Source organism: Acomys minous (genome assembly GCF_964271855.1).
Source record: "Acomys minous genome assembly, chromosome: 9".
In the NCBI taxonomy this organism is placed as follows: domain Eukaryota; kingdom Metazoa; phylum Chordata; class Mammalia; order Rodentia; family Muridae; genus Acomys; species Acomys minous.
Genome location: NC_140490.1, coordinates 16,123,454 through 16,148,236, shown reverse-complemented (window position 1 = coordinate 16,148,236; position 24,783 = coordinate 16,123,454). Strand labels below are relative to the sequence as shown.

Below are 24,783 nucleotides of genomic sequence, written 5' to 3'. Positions count from 1 at the left end.
CTCCATGTACCAAATGTTCAACACCTTAATCATATCCACATTAAATAAATGAAAATTAGAAATTAAAAAATCCTAAAGAATGTAGCCATTATATATGTTATACCTCAAAGCCACCTTACAAAAGGCAATGATTACAAGTGGATAAGAATGATCAATAAAATAAGCTTTGTTAATCTTATTTAATGTATCTATGTGTGCATGCATGTGTGCATGTGTACATAAACACTAATTTTACCATAAAATGGTGATAAACAAGCAAATTCAAAATAAAAATTATAACTAAAAATTATTGTTATTATACAGACTCTAAATGCGAACTGCAAAAATTTTTAACATTTAAAAATGTGCCTTTCTCCCAGCTCTTCAAAAATGTAAATGCGGGCTGGAGAGATGGCTCAGAGGTTAAGAGCACCGTCTGCTCTTCCGAAGGTCCCAAGTTCACTTCCCAGCAACTGCACGGTGCTTACAACCACCTGTAATGAGATTTGGTGCCTTCTTGTGGTAGGCAGAATACTGTATAAATAATAAATACATCTTTAAAAAAATGTAAATGCACTGCCTAGAGAGTTAAGAAATATTTCTAGTCTGTCCTTTTTTGAGTTCTTCACACTAACAGTAATAAAAATGATGACTTTGATAAGCGTAGCATTTTCTTTTGCCATTCCTGGGTTTGCCTATGTTAGTAATGTTTGTAAAGCTCTAAAATGCATGAAAGGGAAGCCACTATCTCAGTGTGCTGTAGATAAGAACTTTCTGGTCTTACTCCTTCTAGGCTTTACACTCCAAACCTCTGAAGATTAATGTTCCACACATTCTTACTGTAATGTGAATACTCTCATTCGCCCTAAAACAGTTCTGTGTTACTCACTGATCGACACATCATTGTTAACATAAATATAAAAACATTGATGAACTAAAAGCATGAATCTCAAGCTAACTACTAACATAGGAAACTTCTTGATGACATTTTCAGCTTGTTATGTTAATGTAATGAGACAAGAAGACACATCATACAGAACAGTAACAAAAAGACATGGAGAAACAAACAAAAAGACTAACAGGAAAAACAGGTAATTCCAAAATTTATGCTACCTTCAAAATAGTTAATGACTTACTCAAATGTTAGAAATTTTTAGTGAAAGCCATAATTTTTTTATGTTAATCAACTTAAAGCCATCAAGGAACTATAAATAGTTACACTTGAGCAGGTTTCAAAATTAACATATGAAACAATAAACGAGGAAAAGGAAAGTCTATGTCAAATAAGAGGTGGTATTCTGGAAAAGCAATTTATCAATACTTTGTATTAGGGAGAGACAAATACATTCCACCTGACCAGGCTGACGTGTTACCATACATTTTGACCTTTAAAGACTATATTTTAGGCCAAAGATAAGGATACGATCTGTACCTGGGAACAAAACACCACCTTTGATCATTTCTCCCATGATGCACCCAACTGACCAAATGTCAACTGAAAACAAAATGCAATGACATTAACAGAAAGATTTTGGTTAAAATAAAAAGAAAAATATATAAACACTTAAAAAAAAACCAACACACACACACACACCATATACACTTAAAATTATAAAAAGCAATACAAAATAAAAATGAATGACAGTGAATGTGCTCTGACTACCAGCAGAGACTGTATGTCCTGCTGCCAGATGCAGCCTACAAACATTTTAGTTTCTTAGCTCAACAATAGTTTGAACTGTAACAGCCACAAACTTTACATCTACTTAAAAACCTGTATGTACAAATATAGCATATATTCCTTTCATTGGCAAACAGAAGGAAGTTCATCACCTAGCTAATTAATCTGCTCCAGCAGCACAAGGATACAGTCCCTTCCTGGAAAGAGGATTTTGTGGCAAACCATTTCTCCCATAATGCACCCCACAGACCATAAATCCACTATATGTTTGCAGCACAAAAGAAGGAAAAGCAAAGCAAAAGGTCATTAAAATCAAAGAAGCGTAATATGACTGCATCATCTAAGAAACTGCAGAACATCACAAAAAAGATGGCTTCAATTTCAAATGATGGAATAATTTAAAACATAAAATGCTTTTCAAAAAGTTTGGTTCACAAAAGAAAACATGTATTATGGTACTTTATTACATATCTAATTTTAAAGTGAGAGGTATGCACAGAAACTGCATGTAAAAACTATATATTTTATAACTGAGAATTTGTTTGTAATATACAAAGTAGAAACAAATTTTATAAATAAGGTTAAGAATGTATAAAATTATAAAAATAAGATGTACTATTTTGAGGTTTAACTATGCATTTTACTCTCTCTTTAAGTTAAAAAAAAGCATGAGCAGAAATAATTTAGCATACTTAAAAGAGAAAGAAATGTCTCTGAATTTCAATAAAATATTAATCTATTTCTTTTCTAGAAAATTTCAAAGTAGGTTTCACAGGCTTATTTAACTGAAAAGCCTTTGTTTATTCTGAACTAAAAAGTCAGTTATTTTCTTGGCAACATGTTTTTAAGTTTATACTCACCTCTACCCATAAAGGAACAAATGCACAGAGAAAGACCAGCTTATCTACTGAGAAACCTTGGTAAACAAATGTTTTTCATTATTTCTATTTGAAGTTTTTTGTTCATTTGTTTTGTTTTGGTTTTATTTTTTTAACTTGTAAAACCAAATAGCTTTGGGTTTAAAAGTTAGTTTTGGCTGCATACTGATCTACAAAGAGTCTCCTAGCAGACCACCATATTATAAAACTTGCTATAAGGGGTCTAATTTGCTCAGTCAGTTTAAAATAGATTAGATTACCCCAAAATTTCCAAAATATTCTTAACTGCTCTGCAATAGAGGAAAACAAGAAGTGTGTGTGTGTGTGTGTGTGTGAGAGAGAGAGAGGCGGGGGGGGGGGGGGGGGGGGAAGCACACAGAGAGGGAGACAGAAAAGACAGAGACTGAGTAAAAGGACAATATCTGTATGGCACCCCCTGCTGGATAATGTAGGTATGCGTGGGATGGGGAGAGAGAGAGAAAGGGACGGGGGTGGAGAGAGAAAGAGAGAGGAGGGGGAGAGAGAGACATACACAGAGACAGAGACAGAGACAGAGACAGGAGCTGAAAAGACATCTTTATGTCACCTCCTGCTGTCTAATGTAGTGAGTGAAGGATCTGACTTGGTTCCTGGGGAACAGGCAGGATAAGCAATGAGATGATCTATGTGACTCATAGTGAGGACAGTATGTCAATTCTTTTATTATTATTATTATTTTTTATTTTATGTTTATGAGTGCACTATCTGCGTGTTCACCTGCATGCCAGAAGAGGGCATTAGAGGGTTGTGAACCGCTATGTGGTTGCTGGGAATTGAACTCAGGACCTCTGGAAGAGCAGACAGTATTCTCAACCACTGAGCCGTCTCTCTAGTCCCAGTATGTCAATTCTTGATGATAGCTTCTCTACTTACTGATAAGGAGCTATGTCAAGATCATATTCACAGGACACTAATACATGGTGCAAATTCTGTGATAAAACTTCCACAGCAAAAGCAATAGCAATTTACACAGCAATTCTCAAAATTTTATGTTGAGATTAAGAAAACAGAATAGCATGTTTACTTTAAAAATTGATAGTTGCTATATAAAGTGCTTGTTTTCAATTAGCTCAAAAAAGAAGAGGGAAATTAAGGAAGGCCCCTAATTACAATGGTATCATCTGTGTCTATGTGTGTGTTGTGTGTGTGCATATAAAGAACCAAAATAAACTTAACGGTTTCCCAATTCAAAGTGAACTAGTGTGCAATTTCCTCCCTAGAAACATGCCACATTTAAGAAGTTATGGTTTAATTCAGCATCATACTGTATGCAGTCCCCTTAAGGAGGGACACAGGCTTTAATCAAACACCAGTGCTTTACACATGAGGCCGAGTAACTTTCCAGAACTAGGCCTTAGTAGCTTTCAGAGTTTATAGTGTGTGCTACTATTTTTTTTTTTTTTTTGTCTGTTTTCAGAAAGGGTTTCCTGTGTAGCCCTGGTTGTCCTGACACCTGTTTGGTAGACCAGGCTGGCCTCAAACTCACAGAGATCTACCTGCCTCTGCCTCCTGTGTGCTGGGATTAAAGGTGTGTGCCACCATACCAAGCCTGTGAATACTACTATTAACACCGATTAAAAGTGTTGAAGATGCAAGCAAATATGACCAATATACACTAGAATTACTACTATGACTAAATTATTAAGAAGTATATGTTCATGATACCCTGGTTTCAGAATTCTCTGCCTAGGGTAGGGCTGATAGAAAGCATTCACATTCAAGACAAGACCCTCATGCTTTCCAAAACATTTGTGGTAAAATGTTCAAATACTTGATAAAGTTGAAACACAGATGCACACTTAACTCCATGTACTTCAATTTAAGTATATAAAAAACTTATTGATAACCTAAGTCAGAAGAATAATTCAAAGTGAAAGTATGCTGACCGTTCTCCTTGTAGCCCATGCCAAGGATGACTTCTGGAGCTCTGTAGTAACGAGTCACCACGTAAGGCGTCATCATAAAACTCGTCCCTGCAGTCCTCGCCAGTCCGAAATCAAGGATCTTCAAAGTGCAGTCTGATTTGACTACTATATTACTAGGCTTTAAGTCCTTCAAGAAATAAACATTAAAATAATTGCTAAGACACATACAAAGATTTACTACTCAACTGAATTACATAATCTGTCAAACAATTTGTTAATTGTTCATTGTTTTCACTGCAATACCACTGCAGAGATTCATTACAAATAGGCAAAGCCAACAAGTCAGGTATAAGATCATCGCATTTACACCAACATAAACTCAGGAATGTTTCATTTCCTAGAAACTGGTATTAGCTGGACATTCTTGCACACACACAGCAAGAGATCTGGAAAGGCATCATAAAGTTCATTTAAGAACTTCTGTGCTAGGCATAGTGGAGGTTCCTCTTTTGAAATCCCTGTACCCACGGACAAAGCAGAAAGATTGGAGGTTCAATATACAAAGTGTACTGCTTATTTTTTGCTAACTTGACACAACAGGCTAGAGTGATCCCAAAAAAAAAAAAAAAAAAAAAAAAAGGGAACAACTGGGCAGGCGACGTGCAAAGAACCAGCCAGTAAATAGCACTCCTCCATGGCATCGGCTTCAGTTCCTAATCTAGGTTCCTGCCCTGACTTTCCTCCGAGATAGACTGCTACATGAGAAGGTAAAATGAAAGAAGCTCATTCCTCCCAAGATTACTTTTGGTCAATGTTTTACCATAGCAATAGAAAGCAAATATTATGACACATAGCACGACTCCATCTCAAATTATCAATCAAAGACAAGAATAAAAGAGCTACTATGGTAAGAGTCACATATTAGCATTTACATTAGTTTACATACTAAATTAATAGCATTTTAAAACTCTTGTTCTAATGTTACAGTAAGCTTTTTGCTGCTCTAAAACCACTGTGGAACATTCTGCTACTATTCATTCACACAGACCTGACATAATCCTGGTGTACATTATTTGGACACTGATAGTCATATATAATCTACTTTGTGGGGAGAGAGGCTTGGGAGTCAATTTTGTACAATAGATAGTCGATTCAGCCTACCCATTCCTGACTTCCCGCACAGTATCACAAACATTTTCCCATAAACTTTTATTTACATGTAGCAGACACTAGTGTGCTGGTGCTACTAGTCAATAAAATTACTTTCTGCTGACAGTAATAAATAATGCTTTGTGAAAAACTGCCACTTGGCTCCAGCCAGAACAAAGTCTGTGTGATACCTATTAAAATGAAGGCAGTGGCATGAATACCCAGGGTCTCACATTCATCATGCTTTTGCCTGTTAGCTTTGATAAACACTCATACTATCTCACATGCACAGATGAACAGCAGATATAAATACCACAAGCTAAGGCCCCCAAGACAAAGATCTCCTTTTAAATGTCTATCTGCAGAAATGCTTGTATGCTGTTTCTAACTTATTCTGACAAGCCATTCTAAGAATATAATGTTACTCCAACAGAAGACAAAAATGTTGTCATTCCTATTCTGCAAATAGAATGTTGCTGATATTCCTAAAATATGGTATACAAAACAAAGGAATGCCAACAATTAAGAATAAGCATTATGAACTTTAATATCATTTCCATGTCTGTTGTTACAGCTGGAGATTATTGGCTCTTTATACCAGGTGGTTCTAGTCTAGAGAAACCTCCTAACACTCTTTGTTCTGGAACAATTATGAGCAAATACATTAAAAAAAAAAAAAAAAAAAAAGAAGAACATGGGCTGGAGAGATGGCTCAGAGGTTACCGACACTGACTGCTCCTCCAAAGATCCTGAGTTCAATTCCCAGCAACCACATGGTGGCTCACAACCATCTATAATATGATCTGATTCCCTCTTCTGGCTTGCAGGTGTACATGCAGGCAGAACACTGTATGCATAATAAATAAATATTTAAAAAAATTAACAGTTTAAGGCAAGGGTATTTGGCTCTAAGAAATATTAACTAAAATTCATCTTTCTATATCAGTGTTTATCTTTTTACATATGTCATAACATTGTTAACTACATATGGGAAGAGTAACTTGGAGATTACATTTATTTGTGCTGAGAGAATAGAAATACACTCAGTGAGGCAGAGGTAGGTGGACCATTGTGAGTTCAAGGCCAGCCTGGTCTACAGAGTGAGTCCAGGATAACCAGGGCTACACAGAGAAACCCTGTCTCAAAAATCCAACAAAACAAAACAAAAAACAAAAGCAGAGAGGCAGGGAGAATGAGAATGGAACTCAGCATTCCATTTTCCAAGCCTCTCCAGTCAGGAAAGGTAGCATGAGTAGACCTAGTTGATAGTATCTAAGTGAGAACAAAGTGGCGAAGGACCAGCATGTGATCTACAAATCTTCTCTTGCTTTGGTGATTAGGAACATTCTAGATAGTGGGCATCTCTATTAAGCCAAGTGTATATCGCCACCATGATCTGCCTACATACCTAGTGCAGGAAATAAACTGTGGTCATGTTTAGTTACTAAGAGTTTGATATTTGCCTGGGTGGTAGTGGCAAACACCTTTAATTCCAGCAATTTGAGACCAGCCTTATCTATAGAGTTCCAGGACAACCAAGGCTACACAGAGAAACTCTGCTTGAAAAAGAAAAAACAAAATGTTTTTACATTTGTTACTGTAGCTACACCTAAGTTATCCCGGCGTAAACTGGCCCAGCACTGAAGAGTTATAATTACACATTGAGTATCCATAATCTAAGCTCTGAAAAGGCCAAAGTTACATCTTTTTTAGTCTAACTGGTTGTATTCAAAAGGTTTTATATCTCCTTTGATGTCTATGCTAAGGAAAACATAAAGGTAGCCTCAAATCAGTCCAAGAATACACAGCCGACATGCCAGTGCTTTGATTTTTGAGCAATCTGGATTGGATTTCTGATTTTCAGATTAGGGATGCTTGTCTGGTGGAGTCCATACAAATATCTAATGTCTAAAAAACTCTGGTATCTGCAACATTCTGGCCCCAAGTCAAGGACACAGGACCACGAGTTGGTGATTGAACAGCACTGAAAGCAGCATCAAAATGGAAAAGATCCAAATTATGCACGAGCAAAGTATTTTATGTCATCTGCACAGGACTTGCATAATAACCAGGGGCTGACAACTGAGAGCCTGACTGCTTTTACAATAGAAGTTATATGCAAACTTAACCATAGTAATTTGACCCCATGTTATCTATGAGTGACCCCATGCTATCTATCTTTTGTGATAGAAAGGCAGAATCCGGTCAGTAGCTGTGACAGAAGCTGTGTCCACAAAAAAGACACCTAGAATGTGGTCTTTATATAAAATTCCTTAAACTCTGCTCTAGAAGAGGTTGGAAAGCACTTTTGTCAGTTGAAACTGTCTGCATTAGAAAGAACTGGCAATTTTAAAAGTAGAAATGAAAGGTAACAGTGTCATCATTTTGGACAAGCTAGATGCTACTAGAAACCAGAAAAAGGCAACAGATGGTTTAGCTTATCCCTGAACCAAGCATCATCCTTTCATATGCCTATCCTTGTGACCTGTCTCAGTTAGTGGAACGTAAATTAATGTGATGCTCACCAAATCTGAAGAAAAATTCTGAATGTGCTCCATTTAGTCAAGTTTCTATTCTTCTACCTTATGGCAAGGTTAAAGGATGTCAATGGAAGTAAACCTGAACCTGACCCAATGTCTGCAGACCCTGAGTAAGCACTATGCTCTTTCAAGTCATGGACATCTTGGGTTGTTTCTATGCATCATTTTCCCATAACAAATCTGAAAGCCTTAGCCCTTGTCAAATCCCCAAATGATGAAATCACTTCAGTTTGTCCCAAGAAAACTGGATGCTTGAAGGTGGGACTCAAGAGAGCCTGTCAACTAACAAATATGCTTTTAAAAGACATACAATCAAAAAGCTTCAAAAGTTACTGTTACAACATGCTGCACTACGAAAAGCAAAACTCTAAGCCTGTTGCCAAGAAAGTTGCTAACAATCTTACATAGACAGGACAGCAGGAAAGAAATTCTGTGCCAAATGGCATTAGTAGAAGAAATTCCTCTTTTCTTTCATGGGTAGGAAGCAGGCCGAGAAGGCTGAGCAGCCCTTTAGTGTATAGCCTGCAATACTCACTTGAGATTTATTTAAGAGGATAAGAGGAAAGGGAGGCTCCCCTAGGGAGCAGCCAGGTAATATGGACAACAGTGGACAGGTTGCACTGTGCAGAAATCAGATTCAGCTCCTAAAGCGTGAACACTCCCACCTCCAGAGGGAAGAACACTTAGAATGTCCATCCAGCAGAACTTCAAGTGCCACTAATCACCCAACCACTGTAGTTTTCAGTTTTCCAATGAGATGATTATGGCTACGCTGGCACCATCTCAATATTCTATGGAATGAACTTGAGGAGAGGGAAGACAGAGCCAGTTCCTATGTTTCTGGGCATAAAGGATTAAGACATTAATGTGTATCCCCACTAAGGAGGTGTGAAACAGAGCTGCTGTATGTCAGACAACCACGGGCTATGGTGCAGTACTCAGCAACAGTCATGAGCCTGCTCCCTTGCACTTCCCTGCTCTTTTATAATAAGGGAGGTCTTTACGACTAGCTCTGCTGATGCACTGAGTAGAAGTGATGTGCGTCACTTCCAGGCCAACATGTAAGTCAGTGCATTACCACACAGCTCTCTTCTGCTGACACGGTGAGAACTAGTTTGAGGAAGTCTCAGCAAGGGTTTCTAGGTACCTACAGGAACACCTAACTGCAGCCCCTGGAAGGGACTGTTCTTAAACCAAGCGGGCAACTGTAGAGTGGAAGAGTTAAGGTGAGGCTAGAACGGAGGACACAGCCACAGTTATCCTATCATCTTTGGGAGGTGTTTCAGAAAAAGACAGCAAGAGCAATCTGGTAGGAACAGCTAGAATTTAGAAGCCTAAGACAGTGAGAAGAGTGATTCAAGGAGTGGCTTCCATAGGTGCTGTGATGTATATTCAGTCCCTTGGCTCACAGACACTTAACTCTTCCATTTTCCAGGAGGAAATCAGGAATCAAAGATAGAGAGCCAGGTGTGGGGCATGCCTGTAATCCCAGTACTAGGGGAGGCAGAGGCAGGTGGATCTCTCTGAGTTTGAGGCTAGCCTGGTCTACAAAGTGAGTCCAGGACAGCCAAAGCTACACAAAGAAACCCTGTCTCAAACAAACCAAACCCAACCAAGCACAAACAAAACAAAAACTAAAAGATAAGTGGAGAAAAATTAATCTTCTAAAAAAAGGATCTTATCTTTGCCCTAAACTGCAAGTGACTGCCACACCTGGAATATACTGCTTGACAGGACTGTCCTGTTAATGTGCAGGTTTGGGTCATGAACAATCAAACAACATAATTTATGGTAAGAGCTTTGGAACTTGTAACAGTTCCAGCCCCTGAAGGAAATGGAGACTCAATGTATTAGCGTGATTTGCTGACTGACAGCTGGGAATGTGGCACGTCACTGTGACCAAATAAAATACTTGCATCACAAGTCTGGGTGAGCTTCCCTGGCTGGCAACATTGCACTGTCATACTTTGTAGCCAACAAAACAACTAAAAGCTCTATGTTGGACTCAAATTTCCCTACAAGTCTCTTTCTTTGCCTGGTACTGACTCTTAGCGTTCAGTTACAGTAGCAGTTTAAGTGTATCACCACTACAAGTCTAGTGAACAGTAAGCCTTGGGGAGACCGCAGAATTGGTGATTTGTGACCAGAGGGCTGAAATGAGGGCAGCTATGGAGACTTTTGAGCCTATGCACACCTTATATATTGAGCACACTTTTATGGAATCTATAACCTCTAAGTAGACAGTGTGACTCTGAAAGAACTTTTGCAATAAGAAAAAAATATTTACCGAAGCCCTATAACTGGTATCTCAGTTAAAGGTTGAGTATGGTTTGAGAATGTTAGAGTGTGTTTTCCAAAGATCTATGAGCTAGAAATTTGGTCCCTAGAATGGCAATGTTAAAGTGCTGGAATCTGTAGAGAGTTAGGACTACTGTAAAGTAGTTAAGTCATGGGCACTGTCCTCTGAAGAGACCAACGTTGGTCAGGTGGAATGGGTTAGCTCTCATGAGGAAGAGGGTGTAAAAAAACACCAAAAAAACCCCTGCACACTCAGCACCTTCTGCACACAATCAGATTGGCTGTTGTTCTGCCATGCTTGTAACTTGACTAAGTGGCCTCTACCAGAACCTGATGAGGCTACCTGATCTCAGAGTTTCAGCCTCTAAAACTTGTGCTAAATAAACCGTTTTACTTATAAACAAACACTCTGCTTTAGACATTTGTTGCAACAATAAGAAACAGATGAACACAAAGGTAAGAGAAAGAAAGCTTTCCCTGTACTACAATAAGCAAGACAAAGATACCTAGTTTCACTATTGTTCTTCAACATTTTACTGTAAGTTCTAGATAGAGCAACTTGGGAAGGGAGAAGGTGCCCAAATTGAACAGAAGTTAAACTATGATGCAGATGACATGATGTTAAAAAAGAAAAAAAGAAATTCCGTGTGTATGGACATATAGTGGAGGTCAGAAAGAAGCACAATGACATACTTTTTGACAGGGAAGACCACAAGAAGATATAGAAGACTGCTTATGGACCTCACCAAAACCACATAGTTTTGGGCACTGCGAACTGTGAGGCAATTAACTCCTGTTGTGTCAGCTACACAACCTACAACACTACAGGCTAACACAACTTAGGAATTGGAAAGAGCTTATGTTTACAAATTGGAATACTAAATACTGTTGATGACAAAACTAGCAACTCATTTTTCTGATTCAATGAAATCTTCCTTCAAAGTCCATTTAGATTTTTCTGTGGAAATGGAAAAGCTACTCTTCAAACTCAAAGTGGTTTCTACTGAGAAAGGATATAGGAGTCACAGTATCCCATTTCAAAGCAGTACAGAAGTACATGTGTGGGCTGGAGAGATGGCTCAGGGTTTAAGAGCACATACTGCTCTTGCAGAGGACCTGGGTTTACCCTCTAGCATTCAAATGGAATCTCATAAAATCCTGTAAATCCAGCTCCAGGAGATCTTATCAACTCTGGAATCCATGGGCACTCATACCCATGTGGCACCACACACACAAATAATAAAATTTGTAAAAAAAAAAAAAATGTGGTTCCAACATAGGGACAGACATAAAGTCTAATTATATAGAGTTGGCATTCCAGGAGGAGAACCACATATTTGTGACCAACTAGATTCTGAAAGGGTACTGGTACAATTGAGAGCTTAGACAACTGCATTTCAACACATTGGAAAATGAAGACAGGCTCTTGCATTATACCATATATAAAAATGAATTCAAAATGGACCAAAGACCCACAAAATTACAAAAAGAGACAATGTTGAATTTTTATGACCTTCAATTTGGCAATAAATTCTTGTGCAAGACACAAGAACACATGAAATAACAAAAAAAAATTGACATATGAAAACTAAAACCATTTAATATATTAACAAGATATCACCAGTAAAGTGAAAACCATCTATAAATTAATAAATTATATCTGCTGAAGGTTTTATATTATATATAGGTCTGGAATACATATACAAATCTGTAACAAAGAGGAAAACAACTGATTAAGAAACAAGGGCCAAAAAATACATGTTTTTCAATAATAACAGAAATGGCCAACCAACAAATGAAAGGATGCATTTCCACTATGGTAGTTCGAATGAGAATGGCCCCATAGATTCATATGTTTGAATACTTGATTCCAAGTTGGTGAAACTGTTTAGCAAGGGTTTTAGGAGCTGTGTAACAGGGGGTGGGCTTTGAGGTTTCAAAAGCCAATACCATTCCAGTTAGCTCTCTCTGCAGTGCTGCCTGCAGATTAAGCTCCCAGCTACTGTTCTAGTGCCATGCCTGCCTGTCTGTTGCCATGTTCCCCACCATGACAGTCATGGACTCACCCTCTGAAACTGTAAGCCCCCAGTAAAATTTGCCTTTTATAAGTTGACTTGGTTATGGTGTTTTGTCATGGCAATATAAAGGACAACCATCATTAGCCATTAGGAAATTGTTTACCAAAACCACAACAACATTCCACTTCATACCCATTATGATGACTAAAATGAAAAGGTTGGGTACTTAATATTGGGAGAGTTGCGGAAAAACTGGAACCATTATATATAGATTCTGGGAATGTAAAATGGCACCCAATTTGAAAAACAGTTTGATGGTTCTTCAAAAAGTTAATCACATGATCTAGTAATTCTACCCAGAAAGACTAAAGAACATTGAGGAAATATTTATACATGAATTTTTCTCAGCATAATACTACTTAACTGAAAGGTAGTAATACATAAATTACCTGTGGAATATGACATGAGATATTATTCATTCACAGAAAGAAAGACAAACTAAATTACAATACAGCATAGACACTGCAAAAACATTACACTAAGTCATAGAAGCCTGACACAAAATATTACACGATTACATTTATATGAGATATCTAAAATAGGTAAATACGTAGGACTGAATTACCAGGGTCTGAGGAGAGAGACAAAATGAAGAGCAACAGTTTAAGGGATTTCATTTAGAGGGTGATAAAAGTTTTAGAATTTGACATAGGTGGTGGCTGTACAACATTGAAGGGACTAAATGTCATTGAATCATATACTTCAAAATGGTTAATTTGTTACATGAATTCACTTCAATGACTTAAAAGAAAAAGATCAAGGTGTGCTAGAGAGTGACTCAGTAGTTCAGAGCACTTGCTGCTCTTGCAGAGGACTGAGGTTTGGTTCCCAGCACCCACGTGGCAGCTCACAACTGTCTGTAATTCCAGTTTTGGTAGATCTGATATCATCATCTGGCCTCTGCAGGCACTGCATGCATGTTGTGCATTTAAATACATGCAAGCAAAGTACTTACACAAAAATTAAAAACAAACAAACACGCAAACAAACAAAAAAAACTTAGAAAAGAACATGGTGATATTTTTCTACTAACCCGATGAATAATTCCAGCAGAGTGAAGGTGCTTGATTCCACACAGCATTTGATAGAGAAGGTAGGACATTCTTTCATGATCTAACTCCATTTGAATCACTTGGCAAAGATTTGCATCCATGAGCTCCATGACTATGTAACTTCGTGGGTAAAAAAAGATGACAGCGAAAATGTATAGCAACAATCTACAGACAGGTACTAGCAAAACTTTGTATTAACAGCATTTTAATTACCACACTTACACATCTTGAAATTCTTCTAGGGATTTCTGTGGTGTGAAAACATTCAAAAGGCCAATTATCTGTCACAAAAACAAAGAAATAGAAACATTAGAAATGACTTCCTAATTATTTGCAAAAACATGTGTTAAAACAATTCACTGTAAGTTTAAAATCAATTCAGTTTTATACCCAAAGCACAAGCAAACACACGTTTCATTGCTTGGAATGATCAGGAGGCACAGAAGATCTTTGGGGCAAATAAATGAGTACTACACTTGTTTGAGCTCATAGGTTCTCTAAAATCAAGTGAATGTTATGGGCAAAGAGCCAAGTCCATAGGTCACGTTTACTAGGCATGCAGAAAACCTGGGTGAATTTCCTAGCACTGGCGGGGGGGGGGGGGGGGGAAGAACAATGTGCTTTAATGTAAATAATGGACTTTGGGAAATATATTAATGAAGGTTTATCATTTATGACAAATGACCACCCAAGTGGTGGACACTAATTTTGAGGGTGGTGAACATATACAGGGGCAGGGGCTATGTACAAGCTTGTATCTTTCTATCAAATTTACTATGGAATTGCCCTAAGTCTTAGAAACCAGTAAGTCAACAGAAGGGCTTCACATAACACTTTCTATTTACGAATATTCTAACAAACATCTACTATATGTTAATACCCACATAATTTCTACTAGTTCTTATACACCTCAGTAGTTCTATGGACTCCAGGGCCTTTCTTTCTCCTGACTTTAATGATATTTCATTGTGCCATTTACTTTGTTTTTGTTTTGTTTTGTTTTGAAAGATATCTTTTTTTTGTTTTGTTTTGTTTTTGTTTTTTCGAGACAGGGTCTCTCTCTGTAGCCTTGGCTGTCCTGGACTCACACTGTAGACCAGGCTGGCCTGGAACTCACAGTGATCCACCTGCCTCTGCCTCCTGAGTGCTGGGATTAAAGGTGTACACCACCACGCCTGACCTTATTTTGTATGTATGAGTGTTTTGTCCGAATGTATGTATGTACCTAAGTTGTGGAGGCTAGAAATGGGTGCTAGATCACATGGAATTGAACTTAAGGACAGCTGCAAGCCACTGGTATGTGTTAGGAATCAAACTCAGGGCCTCTGGAAGAACAGCAAGAGTTATGACCATTAAACCAGCCCTCCAACTTCCTTTTTGTAATTTTCTTCATTTCCAGTCAAATATGTTATTTCATCCATGAGACTACTTTATGTCTCACTGCTGCCCTTAAGCTTTTCCTTTTTTATGTCTATCCTTTTCTTACATATTACCTATGTCTTTTTCTTCAAGAATTTATATGTACATTATTCCCATATACACATTAGAAGCCTTTACTTGGCTTATCAGTTTCAGAGATTCATTGCTGAGTCCCTTCTCCAAGCATCCTTTTACAATAGAAGGCTCAGAGTGATTTCTGACTCCTTTTCCAGTATTAGTACTATAAACTACTTCAAAGAATACTGTTCAATCATCAATCTCTATTTCAACCTTGTTTTCCCATTCCTTCCATGTATATACAGGCCAAGGATTCTAAAAACACATCCGGATTGTTCCTACTATAATTACTTCTAATGCTGGAGTGGCAGGCTGATTATCTGTGCATCCCTACCATGCCCCCCACCCCATGCTTTAGGCATAGATTCCAATTAGATGGCTCTACCAATGAGGCCTTTAGGGTTAGATTAGGTCATAAGGCCAAGGCCCTCATAGTAGTAAGATTAGTGGTCTTCTAGGAATAACAAAAAGATCTCTTTCTCTATGTCCATGTACCAGGGGAACACAAAGCAAGAAGCTGTTTTCTGCAAGCCAGGAAGAGAACAGTCAGCAGGAACCAAGTCAGCTGGCACCTTCTCAGGGTCTTCCAGCCTTTAGAGTTTTAAGAAATAAGTGTGTTGTTTAACCCACACAGTCTTCTGTACTTTGTGGAGTTAGCCTGAACAGACTAGTACAAGTAGAGTCTCTAACAAGTCAGCAAACCCAGATGCCAGTTTACTGCCTATAATATGGCAAAAGAGAGACCCAATTCTGTTATTTATCACCTTCAAAATGTGAAGCTAGTAACGAGTTACAAAGCTCTTAGCAGTCTCCCTGAAGCCGTCCAGGATACAACACTAACTCACTGACTCTTTTGCTAAATAGTAACTTGTCACTTTGGCCATACCAAATGAGTTTCAAGCGTGTTGGTTTTTAAAAACTCTTTAAATGTACTCTTTCTTATTTTTGTCATTTATTCACTGAGTTTACCTAAAGATAGACCTACTTTGTAGAATCTGACAATTCCTAGCCTTGAAGGATGACTATCCTTATTGGTCCTCGGTCACTGTCCATGCTATTCCTACACTCAGCACATTTTAACAGAATGTAATTTTCATAACAAGTTCAACCCAGACCACAAAGGATCCTTGTTAGAAAGTAGTTGTTGATCTGCTTTCATAGACCAGTATGCAACAATGCACTTAAAAATCTCCTGTGGTAATTTAGGAAAGGGAATGTTTTTCTAGATACAATCTTCATGAGGACAGAATAGATGAGATTCATGCATGCATTAAGCTCTGCTTATAGAAGGCATCTGCCAGTAAATATTCAGAAAAACATTAAGCCAGAAAGGGTAAAACTAATTAATTAACATAGAAGGAATAATATATATGTGTATGTGTGACTCTCTGTGTGTGTGTGTACATACATGAGTAATATAAATAAATTTGAGTCTCTCAAGCACATAGTATCTACATGTAGACCTGGACAAGTAGTAAAGTTATTCTTATAAATATTTGTGAAAACCAAGAGTAAGAGATATTAAAGGTTAGAGACATATGGAAACAAAAATGGGGTTACTGGAAACTTAGAACTGTTAGGTGTGGGAGGTAGGGGAGGACAGCAAAAGGATACAGGGTTTTTTTCTGGTTACACACATTAGTGAACATATTAAACTATTTAACTGTATACTTTAAGTTGGTGAACTGAACAGTGATTGAACTTTACCTTACTGAGCTTTTGTAAGGCAATGAAAACACAGTTGTATTATTTTTCACGAAAGCTAACAAGAAATTATCTTAAATTAGACAGTCATGCAAAAGTCAAAGACTGACTAGTGGATGGGATATAACTAGATATGAAAGAATAAATAATTACCACAACCAAGTAAAAAACTTACTAAAAGTACTATTTTCCTCTATGGACAAAATACAACAAAGAATAATAGCAACAGAGGAATAATGCAACTAGATATAATATATAAAGATTTCAAGTAAGTGTTTGTGAAAATGCCTTTAATATCCTTCACTGTATAGGAAGAAGAATTAGGGAAACCTGGATCATTTTTAAAATTAATTTTAATTTTATTAATTTATTCAGATTACAACCCAACTGTATCCCTTCACTTGTATCCTCCCATTCCTCCCTCTCTCCCGCTTTTCCCCTATTCCCCTCCCCTAGGTCTAAGACAGAGGGGGACCTCCTCCCCCTCTATATGGTCATAGGCTATCAAGTCTCAGAACCTAGATAATTCTAATAGTTATGTATGGCAACTTCTACAACACGCTTAACAGTTCCAGCTATTAGGAAGACAGTCTGAGTGATTTAGCAAGTGAAGCAGTAAATGTGAAGTTAGAATGAAGACATTGTGCTCATATATGAGGGGTGGGGATCCCTAAAATCTGAGACTAGCCACACTTTACCTTTGATATGTAAAAGGGAACAACAGAAAGTACTATACTTAATTTCCTCAAAGCAACAGGATGCAATGTGACTTGCTATCAAGGCCTTTGACAATTACTTGTTAGACAATGTGAGTAAAGTGGTTTAATAAATGCAATAAAGAGATAAGCCTCAATAGCCATCAGAGGAATTCATTAGACATGCAATACTGTGTGCTAAGTGTCTCATCAGAGTGACCAGGTGAACAGAAACTAAAAATTACAAAAACCTTGAAAAAAGTGCGGAAACATCACTTCAAGATGATCTGTCTAGACTAGCAAAGTGCTTAAAAGATAAAATCTTACAAAATACCTGTCCTACACCACGGGGGGCAGAGTGGTGTTCACCAGGCCTCGGCCACTTTAGATGGCTAAGCATATAGGACATGCTTCCCACATTCTCCACTTACAAATGGAGAATCTTTGTTCCCACCAAGGGTAGGGAAGGAACACTTGAATTCAACAAAGAAAAAGTGAGGCAACACTTCCACAGCCCTGAAAGAAACTATGTCCAGACTAGAGGAGGCAAGAGCAGCTCTAGCAGAGAGAGGTAGGGACCACAAGCAGAACTCTGACAAGCACCATGTCTGGCTCCCATGTTTAACAAGAAAGGCTACAGTTTCTTCCTTGATAACCAACACTTTCCCTCTGTGAGGCCCCTTTTTCCAAAACTCTAAATTTCACCCCAATTTGAAGAGTGAGTTTAAGTCTACTCCTCTGGCCTGCTAAGCCTTCCCAGTTCACTGACACTCATTGAAATCTCCCTCTTGAGATCTCAGCTTTTACTGTATGCCCCCTACCACCTGACAGGTAAATTATTACTGCTTTGTGGTATTTAACTCAGCATGTTTCACTGCCTTCAAAATGTCATAAACTTCCCAAATAATAAGCCTAATCCTTAACACCTATAGATTTCCCATTAGTGATGAATCTATAACTCTAATATACAAAGGTTCTAAAGGTTGCTAGCTCTCAAAATATGATGAACTGTATTTTCTACACCAGAAATATGGACCTCATTGTATTTTATAAACTCCATTGAACAATATATCTCTGACCAGCACTTTCAGTTTAGTGCTTCATAAAACTGTCCTCTATGCAATTCTCTCCTAGTTTATGTCCTCCCAGTTTGGAAGGACTGTCGAGATAAGATATCGCAAACATATCAGTATGCTTAGTGCAAACTTAAAAACATTAACTGTTCATTTTCAAAATGAACGAAGTTTTATTTTCGAGTCAGAAATGTTTTCCTAGTTCTCTGTAAATATTTCCAAAGCACCCACACCCACCTACCCCTCAGACAGGGTTTCTCTGTATATCCCTGGTTAGCCTCAAACTCAGAGATCTGCCTGTCTCTGCCTCCTGTGTGCTGCTGGGATTAAAGGACCGGCTATTTCCAAAGTTTTTGTTCCATTATTGTTATCAGTGGTTATCTGAGTAAGGTAAGTATTGATCCACTTAAAAGAAGTCAAGGGGGCTGGAGAGATGGCTCACAGGTTAAGAGCATTGCCTGTTCTTCCAAAGGTCCTGAGTTCAATTCCCAGCAACCACATGGTGGCTCAAAACCATCCATACTGAGATCTGGTGCCCTCTTCTGGAGTGCAGGCACACATGCTGGCAAAACACTGTACACTTAATAAATAAATAAATTAAAAAAAAAAAAAAAAAAAAAGAAGTCAGAAGCCAGGCATGGTGGTGCACACCTTTAATTCCAGCACTCAGGAGGCAGAGACAGGCGGATTGTTGGGAGTTCGAGGCCAGCCTGATCTACAAAGTGAGCCTAGGACAGCCAAGGCTACATAGAGAAACCCTGTCTAGAAAAACAACAAACAAACAAACAAACAAAGTAGCCAGAGAACTGGGTACAGAGAAGAAGTTTGAATTTTTTGTCTCACTAAGTCCCAATGTCCAAGTGAAATGGGAATGATTTCATCTCTGTACAGCTTTCTGAAAAGCCAACTTTACAGGGAACAAAAAGACATTAAGATGAGATAAATTCTGAATAAAAAGCTTTTCAAATACTTGTCTCCTTAAAACTCCTATAAATTAAAATGCCAGGAAGCTCATTTTTTTTTTTTTTGGCATTACTTAATAATTCGGGGGGGGGGGCGGATGCAAAGATTATTCTGTAGATTTTAAATAACGTTTCAATCTAGAGAAGCAATTTAAAGCCTCTAATATTTTTCTAAAAGCCCTTGACTGGCATGTATTCATGAATAAATCTCGACTTCATCTATACTTTAGAAACATGAAATATTCACTTACATTTTTGTGATTAACACATTTCATAAGAACTAGTTCTCGGTAGGCTCGCTTAGCATGAGTTTGATTCTGAAATGGCCGGCTGAGCTTCTTGATTGCAACATTTCTTTCAAGAATGGCATCATAAGCGGCACTGTTATTTAAAAAAACAAACCAAAACAAACAAACCCCATTAAGCACAAATCTCTAAAACCAAATTGATAAAGCAATCACATAGACTCCTTACTTTTCTACCCAGACTGTGCCACCCAAGATCCACGGAGCACAGACGGGTATTAGGACACAAGTTCTTTTTGTCTTGTTTTTTTTTTTTAAATTACATTTTAAAAATGTACCTATTTTGCATGTGTGTGTATGAGTGTGAGTGTGTAAGGGTATCATATGGAAGATAGAAGATAACTTGTATGAATTGTTTTCTCCTTTCACCTACAGATCCTGGGGAGTGAACTCGGGCCATCAGGCTTAATGGGAGGTTCCTTTCTTTACCCACTGAGCCACTGATGTACAATTTCTTAGTATCAGTCTGAAGTTTAAATGACTCCTTCACCTTGCACCTCTATAAAGAAAGACAGGATTTGTGATCATGACTTCTACTTAAAATATTTACTGAAGAATTTTGGAGTTGGAGAGATGGCTCAGCAGTTAAGCTCACTGGCTGCTTTCCCAAAGGACCTAGGTGTGATTCCCAGCACCACCTGGCAGCTCACAACCATCTGTAACTCCAGTTCCAAGGGATCCAATGCCCTTTTCTGGCCTCCACAGGCACTAAGTACACGAGTGGCACATAGACATACATGCAGGAAAAATGCCCCCCCTACACACGTGTGTGTATATATACATTTTAAAATTACAATATATTTATCGAAGAATATTAGAGTTTTAATAGGACACAAGAGTGAGTGAAGAATGGTGAGATGATGTATACAAAAGATTATATAAATCCAAACCCTTTAATATTCTGTTTGGAGGAAGAACTAAAACCTCAAGGTACTAATAAAAATGAACACTAGACCTTAGGACACTAGAAATGAATGGAAGTCAGGGTTTCCACTGTACAACTCTGTTCATTTTAATATTTTATCATAATTGTTCTGAGTTCTTAAAAAAAGAAAAACATATTACAAGTAAAGACTTCCTCTTCTTCTATTCTCAGAGGTAAGCTTTTATCTGTTCTTGTTTTGCATGTTTTACATTTTTCTTTTGTAGATTGCTTTAATACTCAGCTCTATACTTCTGATAATGGCCGGCTGACACACACAGCTCCAGGTCATTCTAAATGCTATACAGTCGTTTGCTGTTTGACTGTAGCCTAAGTTTTTATTTTCCTGTTGTCAGACTTGATGCTGTTTCAACTTCTGCTATTAGGAAAAATGCCTCAAAGAACAGCTGTATGTACATGAATCTGTGGGCATATGCAGGAGCTTTTCTAGAACCTTATAGACATGCTCAATCATAAACACTCCCAATTTCTTTTCACAGATTTTAAATAAATATTGTTTAAGAAATAATAAAGATGTAATTAAGATGGCTTAGCATTTCCCCAAATACTAGATTAATAATGCTAATTTAGTGATTGTAAGTCAGTAGCAGAACTACTTCAAAGCGAAATGTACTTCAGTTTATAAAGAATTATGCTCATCTATAAAACCTGGGCCTTTTTGTAGAAGTTAGCTTGAAATCAACTTTAAAGATACATGAGTTTTGAAACACAGTGAGATGTTTAGCGGACTTTATTCCCCAGAGTGAAATAGTAAGATTTCTGAAATTCCTCTTTTATTACAGAGTGAAAATGAAGATTAAATGAAGCCTCTCACTAATTAACTATGAAAAAAGGTAGATTTAAGAATGAACAAGCCTGCCACTTTCTCTTTCCTGATATAAGTATGGGTCTCTATATGACTTTGACCAAGTAAGTAATTAATCATAGTTTATATTTCAAGATAGCTGTGTTGGTTAATAGTTACAACTTATGAATAATAAAAAAATAATCCATAAGGAAAAGTTACCATGTTATGACTTTTATTTACACGGCTCTGACTTATTTTTAAGAGAAGCTGATTACTTAGAAAAGGATCTATATTATGAAGAGAAGAAGTAGCAGTTCAAGACTGCCTGCCTTACTTGAAATAAAAACTTACCACACTATTCCTTGAGCTCCTGAGCCTATAGGCTTTAAATTTTGGTATCGTTTTAGGACTGTGAATGTAGAGTCTCCAATCTCTACACTATAAAAATTGTTGTCACGCTTGCTTCTGCTCATGATGGCAAGCAATCAGTTTAATGGCTTCATCCAAATATCCACCGAGGCTGCAGAATAAAAGAACACATGACATAAGAAAATGACCTTGTGTAGTATTAACATCCAAGTCCTTAGCCTATTCACCATAGTAACACAGGCTGCTAGGTCAACCTCACTAAGAAGAATGCATCTGAAGAAACAAAACCACCATAAGCTTTGGTCAGCACATGTTACATGTAAGTAAATACTAACTGGTTCTTTAAAAACATCTTTATTATGATCAACTGTTTCTCTAATCTTTAAGTCATTGGTATAAATGCATACTTACCTTACTAAAAAAAATAACAAAAGATGGGCTGGGGAGATAAGCTAGTCAGGAAAGACCTTGTCACATAAGTATGAGGGCCTGAGTTCAAGCCCCAACACCCATATACACTAGGTTAAGTGGAGCACCATGTGCAGTCCCAGTGTAGGGGAAGTGAGATGCCATCACTGAGCATCAAGCTTGGCCTTATCTGCAAGTCCTACATGCTATTAAGATGGTCTCAAAATACAGAGTGGCTGTCCTGATGAACATCTGGGGTTGACTTCAGACCTCCACATACACATGTGCCCCTCCCCCCCGAAATCCAACAGTGACATCCTGGTACAACTACCATGGCTGAAAGGATAAGAAGAAGCAGGACAGAAAACATCCAGTCAAGAAGGTTGGGCTTCACACATTAGTACACAAACTATACTCTTCTAGTGTTAGTCTGATGTACTCTGGTGCTAATTAATAAAAGGCTGTCATACCTGGGCAGGGCAAATTTGATAGGTGTGTGGGGTGGGGTTCCTGGGTGTGGGGAGATAGAGAGAATCTTGGGAAGAAGAGAAACCAGAGGAGAGGGGAGAAGAAGGCGGCTGTGCCATGCATGGGTTAGATGGAGAAGTACATGGCTGGCGTGGGTGGAGATCTGGCCGAGATGAAGAACACTAGCAAGTATATAGGATTCTGGATGGAAAGTAGCTTGATAGAAATTATTAGAAGCAGATGGCATGGGATTGGGGCAGGGATCCCATACTTGCCCCACTATGGGAAATAGTTTAGGGGATTGATATCTGCCCTGCCCTGCCTGAGGTTAACTAAGGCTATTTTAAAACATAACAAGTGTCTGTGTCTTGACTGATTGCTAGAGGGCTATACTGCTATAATAATAATTATAGGTCTGATAATAAACATTATTAGTCATTAGTGATAATTTAACAACAACACTTCTAGTGTGTTTAGAGGGTCAAACAGTTCATCTCAGTTCTTTACCACCTGTCAGGTTGAAAGTCAAGGCTATCTTTTTTTCCCTCTTATTTGAGTATTGGACAGATCTGTACTTCTTTACTATGCAAGTATTCTATTTCAAAATGCATGCACTGAGTATGCAGGTTGGACCTATAATCCTGGCTCTCTGGAAACTGATGCAGACAGGACTATTTAAGCCCAGGTTAAACAAAATAATAAAATGTATGCCAGACAGCTGTAAGCTACCAATCACCAACTCAGTAAATCACCAGTCCAATGGAGTCCAAATAATTTCTGGTTGGTTGTATGTGCACATATGCACGAGTACCTGTGTTACAGGGGATGGGGGCAGGAGCGGGTGCTAAGGCAATGGTAATAAAAATTTTGACAATTTCTTTCTCCCCCCCCCCAAGACACAGTTTTTCTGTGAAGCCCTAGCTGTCCTCAAACTTGCTCTGTAGACCAGGTTAGCCTCAGATTCACTTGCCTCTGCCTCCTGAGTTCTGGGATTAAAGATATGTGCACACATACCCAACTGACAATTTTTAATACAAACAATTAATTCAATAAATATCATGGGCAGCCTGGGTCCAGGTCATGATTTATAGTAAGGAGGTCAGATGTAAAGCCTGGAAGGTAGGAAGCCTGGAGGAGAAAGAGAGCAAGAAGTGGAAGAGAAAAAACTAGAGAGACTACTGCATAGTTCATAAGAGAGCTAGCAATCAGCTTCCTGGGCCCCTTTGGCTCTCCTCAGAAAACGAGTGGTTGAGCAACAGCGGCCTTTCTGCTATGTGGCCGACCTGCATGCTAGAACGCTAAGAGCTTATGGCTAAGCTGACAGACCCAGGAGTTCGCCAAGCTCAGACAACTGAAGTCTTACGGCTCAGGACTCTAGAGGCCAGAGATGTATGATTCTAGATACCTAGGCTGGGTGCTTAATACTCTGGGCTTTACTGGTGCCTTGGCATTTGGCAGCGTGTAAGCCCTGATCATATCTGAAGAGTACAGTGGCCATTTTATTATCTCTGCCTTGCATGGACCCAATTTCTAGTATCAGTACTGAAATATTTAATGACACCCAATGTTTTCCTTTCTTTCTGCCCAATTCTCTTCTCCCTTGCTTCCCTATTTTAACAGACAAGAGGAAATTCAGGTTAAGATAGGTAAAAGATTAGTGTGAAATAAGGTGGTTAATAAAGAAGGAAGCTGTTATCCTTCATAATGACCAGTTACCCTTCATAATGAGTTTTTTAAGGGATAGGTATATAGTTGGGCCCTGACGTGGAAGAGCATTAGCAGTGACAGTACATCATTCAGAGGCAACATGATAGGGCCCTAAAGGGGAGGGGACCCTTCCCTTCAAAAACCTGGAGAGGCCCTTCATTAGAAGAAAGTGCTTGTTCTCAGTGGAGAGGCCACTTTTTAAACAATACCAGAAAGAAGAAAAAAAGTGTACTTTAAGCAACAGAACACAATACAGGTATGCTGCCATCACACTAGAGTTAGCTGGTATCTAAGAATCTAATATTA

General features: G+C 38.2%; 1 protein-coding gene across 3 annotated transcripts in view; it reads right to left on the bottom strand.

Moving 5' to 3' along the window:
* The window catches only part of MAPK8 (mitogen-activated protein kinase 8), a 67,936-nt gene that overhangs the window by 10,116 nt on the left and 33,037 nt on the right, over window positions 1–24,783 (bottom strand). For 2 of the 3 annotated variants that reach the window (XM_084793908.1, XM_084793910.1), the window contains exons 2-7: window positions 21,877–22,045; window positions 19,742–19,871; window positions 13,782–13,840; window positions 13,541–13,679; window positions 4,464–4,629; window positions 1,403–1,474 (exon numbers count right to left, since the gene is read on the bottom strand). In XM_084793908.1, the coding sequence (XP_084650034.1) occupies window positions 1,403–1,474; window positions 4,464–4,629; window positions 13,541–13,679; window positions 13,782–13,840; window positions 19,742–19,871; window positions 21,877–21,998 (688 nt within the window). In that variant the 5' untranslated portion in view covers window positions 21,999–22,045. Of the gene's footprint in view, window positions 1–1,402; window positions 1,475–1,848; window positions 1,921–4,463; window positions 4,630–13,540; window positions 13,680–13,781; window positions 13,841–19,741; window positions 19,872–21,876; window positions 22,046–24,783 lie in introns of all 3 variants that reach the window. The other variant, XM_084793909.1, reaches the window with a different exon arrangement.